General features: G+C 30.8%; 1 protein-coding gene across 1 annotated transcript in view; it reads right to left on the reverse strand.

The window, feature by feature from the left end:
• Window positions 1–12,367, reverse strand: part of mmd (disintegrin and metalloproteinase domain-containing protein mind-meld) — a 499,030-nt gene that overhangs the window by 180,930 nt on the left and 305,733 nt on the right. Inside the window, exon 12 of the mRNA XM_075381718.1 lies at window positions 6,692–6,855. Within this exon, the coding sequence (XP_075237833.1) occupies window positions 6,692–6,855 (164 nt within the window). The remainder of the gene's footprint in view (window positions 1–6,691; window positions 6,856–12,367) is intronic.

Consider the following 12,367-nt stretch of genomic DNA (forward strand, 5'->3'; position numbering starts at 1 on the left):
TAGGAAAGCTACTAAATACGTGATTAAATAATTAATTTGGGCTGTCTTTGTTTACTTAATATGATGTTTTTATCAAATTTAATTTTGTATTATTAATTCAAAGATAGAAATATCAATGTTCAAATATCCATTTACTTAACATGAATTTTGATTGTTAAATAATTATAATCTGTATGTGTAAGGGAAATGTCTCAATGTAAAAAAGGGAGAAAAATTTGAGTCAGATAGGACATTACTGGTATTTAACCAATTTTATTTCATCATTACAAAAGAGTCATTGGGTAATGGAAACTAATAATGAAACCAAAAATTAAATTACTAATAAAAAAAAACAACAAAATTGAAATTGATTGTTTAATGATTGTGACAACTTAAAATTAAATAGCTCTTTATTTAATTAAACCTTAATTTGGATCCATTAATTAATACTTAATGATTAAATTAAATGAAATTACAAAGAAAACAATATTAATGAAGTATAACATTAAGATGTCTCATGGAAGCATAAAAAATATGGAAAAACTAGTCAACTAAAGAAATTTTTAACATTTAGTTAAAAAATATAACCTTAACATAACCTTCAAAGATTACAAAGAAAAAAAACAAATGCTTAACAGAAAAAATTATATATATAATTACTAGCCGGCCCATCTAACCAGAACCTGGACTCTTGGGGCTCAGGACAACCCAGGTGAATCCCGGAGCCAACTCAGGGGCTCCTTTGGGCCTCTCAGAGCCAAGGGGTCTACCTCATGCTGCAGAGCTCAGTACGCTTGCCATTCCCAATTTACCAGGGGAACTGGTGCCCTGGATACCTGCAAAGCTTGCTTTGGTCGCCATTCCCATCTACCCAGAGGGCCCTACTCCCTGGACTGTATGTTATCCTCTTGGTTGTGGGAATCCATACCGATAAATAATAATTATAGCATTCAGGGTTTATAGATACCTGAAAGAAACTAAATTATAGAAGATATAATAATAACCAAAGTACATATACCTTTGATGGTGAAAAATTCATATCTTATTTCTTTGCCATGGAGGCAGAAGTAAAATAATGTAGTAAAAGGATTAATATACTTTTTCTTTAAAGAATATCTTTAATTCACAACTTCACTCTTCTTGAGGGATAGAAAAAAAATTTTAATATCTTAACCTTCAAGGGAGCTAGGGTCTCGATCGATGGCTTAAAACCATCCCTGGGATAACACGAATGTATCCTGCAGATTTGAAAGTAATCGGTTCTTGCATGAACGATAAGAAACAGACAATATATATACACACATTTCCGAATAACCATAAACTGTTAGATTGAGATTGTACCTATTACATGCAAAAGTTAGCCATCAATCTACTAACAAATACCCCGTTTGAATTTTGAATATCAGACAATTTTTTAAATAGATAAGAGCACCCCATTGCATTTCCCAAAACAGTGCCTCAGGGGCACCCAGTTTGTTACTAGTTCATGGTGATGATTGGTCTAGCTTTCTACTATGTGCTCGCATACCTCACCACTCTAGCAACACACACAATCTACAAGGAAAGCCCATTATTGTTAAACAAAAATTTTTTTAATTATTTTATATTTAACATAAATTTAATTCTATTATTTTTGTAATATTATTTAATTGATTGATTCAAATCGTTCAGTTCAAACCCAGCTCACACAGTGCTTGAGACTCAGTTCACAGTTCATTAATTCAATTCATTAAAGTTTGTACTTCAACAGGCAAATCTCCACCACTATATATATATATATATATAATAAAATATATCTAAACACCTTCTCATATATGCCAAGAAAAATGGGTAAAAATTTGGTTGCGATTGATCGAGTAGTTTTTTGTTTATCCTGAAAAAACAAAAACCCTCTTCCTTTTTATGTAACAGTATATATAAATAAAGAAGTAAATCATAATTAATTTTTATAAATAACTACTTATTAATTATGCAATACTCATAAAGAATCTTCCAGTATATATTTTTATTTGTAAAATAAAAGTTACAGACTGAAGGGTATAGTATCATTTTAAACAGTTGAAATGAAAACCAGCATCTTAAAAACAGCCTTAAATTCTCCACTTGGACTGGCCAACACAACCTACTACTTGTCTGTTATTAGCGTTGGGTAGCGTAATTTATCAAAAAACAGTCAGATATTATAAAACATCATTAACATGGAAATAACTCTTTTTTATATTTAGTATATAAAATAAAATTTAGACAAGATAAATGTTTAATGTTATTATAGAAAAATTTCATAATAAGTTTTTAATAAATTTAAAATTCTAAATGACTAATAGATAGATATTTGTCCCTGATCGTTATCCAATAATAAAGTTGCTCAATCATTGTTTAAAAAGTAAGTTTACTAAGTATCTAATTCCTGTCTATTACAGACTTCTTTTAAACTTGGAAACTAATTTTGCGATTAGTTTCCAGGCAAAGTTGGGTAACAGCTAATTTCTCCGTTCTTCTATATTTACAATGAGACAAATGCTTCTTTAATCTACTTTAGAAATTTTACATTGTTGTGTCTTCAACTTTGCTATTCACATTAGATGTAAAATTTACATATTGAGGTTAATATCTTTATTTATGTGTACGTACTGTTTCTACGAGGTAGTTAATAAAGGTTAATTCTATTATTCTATATCGCAACAGTAAATGTTAATCAATGAATAAATGTCTTTTTAAGTAGTGGTTTTCCCAATATAATACTTGGTGGTAACACATTAGTTTTATTTGTGAACCATTCAAAATGTTCAAATTTTTAAACAACATACCAAACCATATTTAATAAATATGCAATCTTCAAAACTAATATAATGATATTTTCAGTTGGCCATTAATAGTGACTAGTGCTTCTGTTCTAATTCTGGCATGTTCATATTATTCCTGAGTTTTTTGAGTTGGCAGAAATGTATTTAGAAGTTAGTGAAAAACTGCTTTGAATTTGAACAGCGTCTGTTCATTTAATATTATCATTATAGTTTGAATTTATAAATTTCAGAATATTCCAATACGTTAAGGATGTGGTCTTAATTTGTATATTATAATTTGTATATATATGTATATAGTATAAACAGGTTATTTTCAATGTTCATTGATAAATAATATAATCAGCACCTATGAGATGGTTATAAAATTGATTTTACTTTGGCAAGCAGACCATACCATTTAAGAGCTCATGGTTATTTTATTTAAAGCAGCATCCTGTTTGACCAATGTAAAATATTGGATAGTCAAAGCAGTTCAGTTTATATATTAAAGGAGAATTGTTTGTTGTTTGTAACAGGATATTGTTCGAAAGGCCACAGTGTACCCAAATTTTTTAAATTTTAAGCTTTTTTCTCTGAATGTTAGTTTTGCGTATATTATTGTCATGTTTTTTTTTCTCGATTTGGTCATTTTGGAAGCATTACAAGTTTTCTTTCGCCTTATTCTTAAGGTGAAGTTCTTATTTTCTATTTTTCCAAATTACTTCATGATTTCACTCCTACCATTTCTTTATTTCTTCCAACCACTGCATTTTAATCTGCGTTTTTTTTTTTATTTTAGCTTGGAAACTTTCCAATTTTTTTTACCAAAAGATTTTCCTATCTAAGATCTATTTTACTCTATCAAGTTTTTTTTTTTTTTGATTTCAGAGAATAAAGTTAATTCAATTTTTCTGTTAATAAAGAATTTTCTTTGTCAATAAATTTTTCTCCTTTCTTAAAAAATCCCCTTTATATTTTCTAGCTTATCAAATCAGAAGTGTAAGTGTGTTTTTATATGTATATTTGTTTAGGTTAGAATTTTATGTACTGAGAAATAGACAGTGGATCATATTTTTAAAATTGGACGGTTTACAAAAGGTTGTATAATTTCTGCTATTTTGAACAAGGGTCATTGTACATTTTCTATATTTTCAAATTTGTTTTTGTTATGATGTCATCATGAAATTTTGTTCATGAAAAATTTCATTCATGATGTATTATGGTTACATGAACAGTATCCTGTTCATCCAGACTATCACATAGCCTTGTGTTGCCTTGGTGTAAGATATATACCAAAGTATAAAATTTTAGACCTGTTTTGTTGTTATCGAGTGTGTTTATACTATATGTTACACAGAAACAAGAACAATTCCCCTGTGATATACCAACTGAACTGACTCCACAATATTCAAACAAGAAAATTTAAAAACAAAGATCCAATGAACATTTAAAAGCCCTCTCCATAGAGAAAACATTTACCAACCAGGAAATCACAATCCATAAATATTAACAAAAAACCACATAATATTCTTAACAAACAAAAAGGACCACACTGCAACACATTTGAACATTATGACATATACTTATGAACCGGTCAAAATTCAAATACAATACCTTATTTGACCATACACTTAATATGCGTTTGCTTAATTGAAAAACCAACCAGTAATAACACATTACAAACACCAGCAGTAATCAGTAAAGATAATAGTCTCACAAAAACATTACAAGACGAATTATATATAAATTAGTAAAATATTTTTTTTAAATTTGGTTTGGTTTGTCATTTAAAAAGTGATAGCTTTAAATAATTTCTTCTGTCAAATATTATTGATAAAAATGTAACAGATAATTTGTATATTTTTGCATTATTGCATGATCACATGTATGCTTACTTTATAAAAAATAGATAAATAACAATTTTTTATTTTTGCAAAACTACTTCATTGTTCCAAAAAATATAAATTGGATACTAATTTAATAAAAATTCCTAATACGTGTTGCGTTATTTTTAGCATATTATTTTATACTTTTTTTTTTAATTTACTTTTTATCTTGTTCCAGATTTTATAAAATAATAATTTATAAGTTTCTTTTGAAACTTACAAATCTATAGGACAATGTTAAAAATTAGATGGGTGGATAAAATGACAAATGAAGAGGTATTGCAGCAAACAGATGAAGAAAGAAGCATTTGGAAAAATATAGTTAAAAGAAGAGACAGACTTATAGGCCAAATACTAAGGCATCCTGGAATAGTCGCTTTAATATTGGAAGGACAGCTAGAAGGAAAAAATTGTGTAGGCAGGCCATGTTTGGAATATGTAAAACAAATTGTTAGGGCTGTAGGATGTAGGGGATATACTGAAATGAAACGACTAGCATCAGATAGGGAATCTTGGAGAGCTGCATCAAACCAGTCAAATGACTGAAGACAAAAAAAAAAGTTTCTTCGATATTAAAATGCTATTAACTTTGTTCTAATGAATCTGCAAACGGCCAGTATTTCGTAAATTTTACCCACTAACATTTATTATACGCTAGTTTTCACTTCTAATATATCTAATATCTATCAAATCAAATGAGAATTTTTTAAAATCACGTTAATCCTAAAACCTCAAGCATTCATGTGACTATGTCATTTACTTACTGATATTTTACTGTAATTCAGCAGGTAGTTTAAAGACACTGTATTTATTTCTGGCTGTTTTAAGTATTAATTTTCTTTAAGAAATCTGTTAATAGTATTAATACTAGTTACTTTTCATATAATTAATACTCATAATTTTATTTTGAACCATATTTTAGTAAATTTGTTATAAGTATATTTGTTCACAATTAGGTTCTTTTCTCAAGATCAGTATTCAAGTTATTTAAAAATATTAGATATTTGGAACTAACCAAATTACCAGTACACACTGGACCTGTAAGTTTTGGGAATAGTAAAAAATAATTATCACTAAAACAAAATTGGTAGTTTTCCAATTATTCATTAAAATAAATTTTATGCAATTAATTAAATATAAGTCTCATAATATTTGCACTTACCACTTAGTATTCACTACAACTACAGTAAAACGTATAGTAAACAATTTATATTCAATCGTGTTCAATTTTCGTAAGGTTATAAAACAGTACATTAAAACAAATTTAACAACTAATAGAAATTACCTCACAATGTAATTTATGTTAATTCTATTAGTTTCATATATAATATTAGCAGCTTACAAGAAAGAAATCGAATAACATATTACAAAATTATCACAAACTACTAACCAGTAACACGCTTTCCCATTACGTAGTGTACAGCGGTGATGAAAACGTAGATGACAATTAACTATAAATTTGACCACCTACGTCGTCTTTGTATGAACTAGATACAGTACATTATCAACTATATTTAAACAAATTACGTATATCTTAGTCGACGGGGTCTTAAAAATTTCAAGTAAAAAATCAAGGATAATCTTAATTTATTCTAAATGCTCTTTTCTGTACCCAATGTAATTTCATTAAACTTCCCTTCAAGAATATTGAAAAAAATAAAAATGTTCTTTTAAGACTATGTTTTTAACTTAACTAATGTTCAACAGCGTAAAACGAATAACAAATTACAATAAACAAGTAATTAAATTTACATTTTCCGGTTTATTAATATCACCTCAGGTATAGTTTAAAAAAGGGACAGAATGTTGTTTAAAAAGAAAGTTATTTTAAAAAAAACTCAAGCAACATTATCTGCTAAAGACTATAGTATAATAATAGTATAATAAAAATAGATAACAATAACACATAAATTATACAGGTAAACTTTTTTTCTAAAAAAATTCTAAACATAAAAAAACTTTTAAAACTAACTTTTTTAAAACTACGCTGAAAAAACTATTAAGCTAAACAAAATCTACATTTACGTAATTACTAATGCTTACCATCATGTCCCATTCCAACGTTATGTCCAATCATATGCGCCATTGTACCAGCAAGTAGATGTAATTCATAAGCGTTTACATCCACACTGATACCGACTGATTTCGCTGTACAAACTGTTTGTGGTACTGACATACCAGCTTCTCCGCCTTGAAATACTTCACCCCTACGGACAAAAAAATATAAAATTAAAATCAATATCAAAAATTAATTGTAAACTTTTTATTATGTATTCGAATAAAAATAATAGGATAAAATGCCGTCCTTTTGATAAATTATATAACGTCTTGCTTCATCCAGAAGATTTCATATTCACATTCTGATTAATTTTTTTTTGTCTTCAGTCATTTGACTGGTTTGATGCAGCTCTCCAAGATTCCTTATCTAGTGCTAGTCGTTTCATTTCGTTATACCCTCTACATCCTACATCCCTAACAATTTGTTTTACATATTCCAAACGTGGTCTGCCTACACAATTTTTTCTTTCTACCTGTCCCTCCAATGCCTTAGTATGTGGCCTATAAGTCTGTCTCTTTTTTAACTATATTTTTCCAAATGCTTCTTTCTTCATCTATTTGCCGCAATACCTCTTCATTTGTCACTTTATCTACCCATCTGATTTTTAACATTCTCATTCTCATTCTTAGCACCACATTTCTAATCTTTTCTTTTCAGATATTCCAATCGTCCAAGTTTAACCATAAAAAGCGAGACTCTAAACATATACTTTCAAAAATCTTTTCCTGACATTAAATTAATTTTTGATGTAAACAAATTATATTTCTGCCTGAAGGCTCGTTTCGCCCGTGCTATTCGGCATTTTATATCGCTCCTGCTTCGTCCATCTTTAGTAATTCTACTTCCCAAATAACAAAATTCTTCTACCTTCATAATCTTCTTCCCCCCTATTTTCACATTCAGTGGTCCATCTTTGTTATTTTTACTGCATTTCATTACTTTCGTTTTGTTCTTGTTTATTTTCATGCGGTAGTTCTTGCGTAGGACTTCATCCATGCCGTTCATTGTTTCCGTTCTATATATAATAGGCAAAAAAAAAAGAAAAATTTGTTATAAAACTCTTATCAGCCCGATTTCATTTATATGTATTACACATCACATTTACAGAAATAATACAATTCTTACGATTATTCGTTATTTAATAAATAAAATCGGTTCGGTAAGAGTTCAAAAATTATTATTTTTTGTTTATATATTATGGAACGCTTAAACATAGTTTATTGTCTATTATTTTATATCAAACTATTACATATATTTAACATGTATTTTTTTTTAAAGAAAATTCTAAATTAATAACAGATTTTGATGATAGATTTTGTAGTGTGTTACCTTTATTGATATCAATATCGTTTTGTTAAAAACAGTTTTATTTTATTACAGAAATTATTATTTTTAAACGGATACCTGCGAGACTCTTACCGTACGGTTTACAATTTCATTTTTATTTTTTTTATTTTTTTTTTGGATAGATAACTTACAGATTCCGTATGGTTTCATTTCATAGACAAATACAAGTTTTGACTCACGTGGTTCATTAGTACCGAATTCGGCCACCAGTGCTGACACTAGTGATGTTAAATATGGATATTTACTGGTGCGGAACCCTACTACTTGCTGTGCATTTTGTTTCATGATTTACAGTTCAATGTACCGTATTTATTCGCGCAACCCCCCCCCCCCCCACCCGACCAACGAAATAAGCTCGCACCTCGATTTTCCGGACCGAAAATCTAAAAAAAAAAAATCGAGTATGTACCAATATTTTAAAGTGTAACAGATATGATAAAAAAATACGTAAATACGAAAATATTCAGAAAGTAAAGCATTTAATTCTTTCATTTAAATTACAATATTAATATTACATTAATAATTAATTACCGTATACTAGTTTAGTTCAGAATCAGTAGGCCAGTAAAACGAAAAGAAAGTATCATGTTGAAAAGGATCATTTCAATACGCTTTTTAATATGGGATTTTATTTTTAATTAATCACTGTCACCGTCAATGTCTGTAGAAGAGTTAGCGGTAGTCTCCACGTCGCTCTGCCAAAGGTGATAGTCTTCACTACCATCAAGTTCATTAGATATTCCGCATTTTTTAAAACTTTTCCTTACTAATTCCGTGGAAATACCTTCCCGAGCATCTTTTATCCAAACACAAATCCGGTTAAAATCTGGGCGTTTGATTCTTCCTGCAGGCGTGAGAAAGAAATTTTCATCAGCCATTCATTTACTGTACAGTTGTTTTAATGCAGATTTGAAAGGTTTATTAATGCAGACAACTACCGTTTGCAATAGAGATGTCAATCCGCCTGGAATTATTACTTGGTCTTTCATACCCTTTTTTAAAATGTCTTTCACTTTATCAGTCATATGCCTCCGATAACTATCCATTATTAGCATACAGGTATTTTTTTTATTAAGTAAATCTCCTTATCGCTTTTGCCATACACACCTGATCCGATCTAAAATTAAGGTTTCGTCCATCCAACCTGATTCCTGTGCTCTGATAATAACTCCATTTACCTATAGGGTAGGAAGAGTTTTTCTTTTAAAAACAATGTACGGAAGTAATTTTGATCCATCAAAAGTAATGCAAAGCATAACACTACACCTTTCTTTTTCATTACCTCCAGTGCGAATCGTAACACTTTTTTCACATTTTTTGTTTACGGTTTTGTCAGATGGCATTGCAAAATGTATGGGGATTTGATCAGCGTTTCCTATTTGAGAAGGCAAATAGCTTTTATCTCTTCTAAGATTTATTATGTATTTGTGAAAATGTAATATTTTTTATTCATAAGCGTCTGGAAGTCATTGAGAAATTGTCATCTTTCGTCTTATTGACAAATCATTTCGTGCAAAATATCGTGTTATCCATCCACGGCTTGCTTTAAAATCAACTTTACTCAACGATTTAGTGATTTCACGAGCATATGATTGATACATTTCTGTTGTGACAGCATAAACGCATTTCCTTTTTTCCATAACAAAGTCATGCAATGTTTTTCTATGTCTGTGTATTTTGGTTTTAAGCCACGAAAAGCCCTTTTATTACCAGTGCCTTTCAACAGAAGTTGTTTCTTCTTACGCCAGTCTCAAATGCGGTTTTCATCTACGTCAAATTTTCTTCCTGCCGCCCGATTTCCAATTTTTTCAGCCTCTTTTACAACGCGTAGTTTTTCATTTACTGTAAAAGATCGTAGACGCTGTCCTTTTGTACTCACTTTAATGCCGTAATTAAAATAAATTACCGTATTAAACTTTACAAGATAAACTAAACAGATAAAATGCACATAACCGTCCACGTATACAAACAGTACGACTATGGAAAATAGACGATGGGTATCTGATACTGTAACTAGTGTCGTTAGAACCGGATGCAGCCTATACAAAATGAATAAGTTTTATAAAAATACCGTAACTTCGTTCCTATCGATAATATGAACAGGATGTTAATAATTAAGGATGTATTATGTATAAGTGGTATCCGGTATTGATAAACGAAAGCCTAATGTAACTATATTTATGCGATTGAATTTAGGAACTTCTAAGACAATGTTTACTTTACATAAATTATCCTGACTAAAGGCTATGTTTCAAGTAAGCCCCCTGCACCCTTATTTTTTCTCTCCAATTCCAAGAAAAAAAGTGCGGGGGGTACTCGAATAAATACGGTAATTTTCGTATACGGTAGGGAGCCTCCTAGTAAACTAACGTTTAATGTTGACATCAATTTTTCGTTGAGACAGGTTGTTCTGTTAAACATATTCAAAATCGTCCCAGAAGATCCTATGAGACAACTCAGCAATTACGGCATTACAAAAACGACTGTTAGACGCGTATCACGTAAATTATTGCACTTGAAGCCGTTCATACTAATCGTGGTTCAGCACATTACAGATGACAACAAAGTTGCTCGCCGTAGTTTTATTTGAAAATAGACAGAATTACAGACATTGATAATTTTTAGATAATATAATTATTAGTGATGAGTCAACGTTACTTATCAGTGGCAAGGTAGACACCCATAAATGCCAAATATGACTTAGCGAAAACCCTATGAAACTTTGCAGCACATTTGTGATCGCTCTAAGATCAATGTTTTTTGTGACAAAGTATTATACAGAGTGTTTCTAAAATGATGGAAAGGTTTCCATCATAAATACAGGGTGTCCCATATAATACGCAACCATCAATCACTCATCCATGAAATTTTAAAAGTCAAGCTTACTCCCCTACTCGTTACTGAAATGGACTCGTCCAACATCTAAAAATCGCGGCGACGCAGTAGAACACTACCGATAGTAACAACAATGCAATCATAACGTTCAGTGTATTGCTAGAGACAAGATGGTGTTTTCGCTAGATGAACGTGTTTTCATTGTTGAGTCGTACTTCAGTACGAAATCAGTGGTTGCCGTGCAAGATTTGTTTCGCCATAAGTACCCAGATAAACCAGCTCCTAACAAAACATCAGTATTAAGGTTAGTTGCAAAATTTAGAGAGACCGGTTCTGTCAATAACAAGGAACACAAAAGATCTGCGTCGGTGTTGAATACAGATACTGTCACTGAAATCAAAGACCGATTACTCGCCTCGCCAAATAAATCGATCAGACGTTTGTCTGCTGAAATTTGTCTAAATCGACTGTTCATCGGGCGACCACACAATTACTATTACGACCTTATCGCATTCAAACGGTTCATCAACTTCTTGAGCCCGACAAACAAAAACGGCTACAATATTGTTAACGGTTTTGTCGATTTTGTGCGCGAGGGAATTATTGTTATGGATTCGTTATTTTTCACAGATGAAGCACGGTTTTATTTGGATGGCTACGTAAACAGCCAAAACAGTAGAATTTGGAGTGCTGAAAATCCCCGCGTTAATCACGAAAAACAATTACATCCGCAGAAGTTGAGCGTGTGGTGCGCGATATCGCGGAAGAAAATAATCGGTCCTATTTTCTTCGAGTACACCATTAATGCAGAACGATATCAGGATATTTTATTTCAGTTCATTGCACTCTTGGAAGAGGAAGGCAGACACTGCTTGCTACACAACATGACGGTGCGACATCGCACTACGCAGATTCAACTTCTGATTTCGTCGAGGAATTCTTTAGTAATCGTGTTATCGGTCGAGGCTTGTGGTCACCAAGATCTCCAGATTTGACTGCGCCGGATTTTTTTCTACGGGGTTACCTCAAAGAAAAAGCCTACAGCAACAAACCACGAACACTTGAACGATTGAAAGTCAATATTGAACAAGCTGTATTAAATATCCGGCCACAAACTTTGAAAAAAGTTGTATGAAACGCTGTAAAAAGAATTGAAGCTTCTATTCAAGAAGATAGCGGCCACTTCCAACATTTACTCTAAATGTAAGGTAATGGATGGTAATAATAAAAATTACATTTACATTTACACATGCCTTTAAATTATTTCAATACCTACCAATATAAGGTTGGGTTGCGTTTTATATGGGACACCCTGTATATCAAACCAAAGTGAATGTTGAATGGCAAACTTGATGTGCTTTTCTATGAAATGAGACCTCAATGAAATTTGTAAGTTATCTTGATAAATTTTTATATGCTTTTAAATTTGTGAAGTTTTTTTTGAATCACCAGGTTTAAGTGAAAAGTTTTATCTACTG

Source organism: Lycorma delicatula, chromosome 13 (genome assembly GCF_047948215.1).
Source record: "Lycorma delicatula isolate Av1 chromosome 13, ASM4794821v1, whole genome shotgun sequence".
NCBI lineage: Eukaryota > Metazoa > Arthropoda > Insecta > Hemiptera > Fulgoridae > Lycorma > Lycorma delicatula.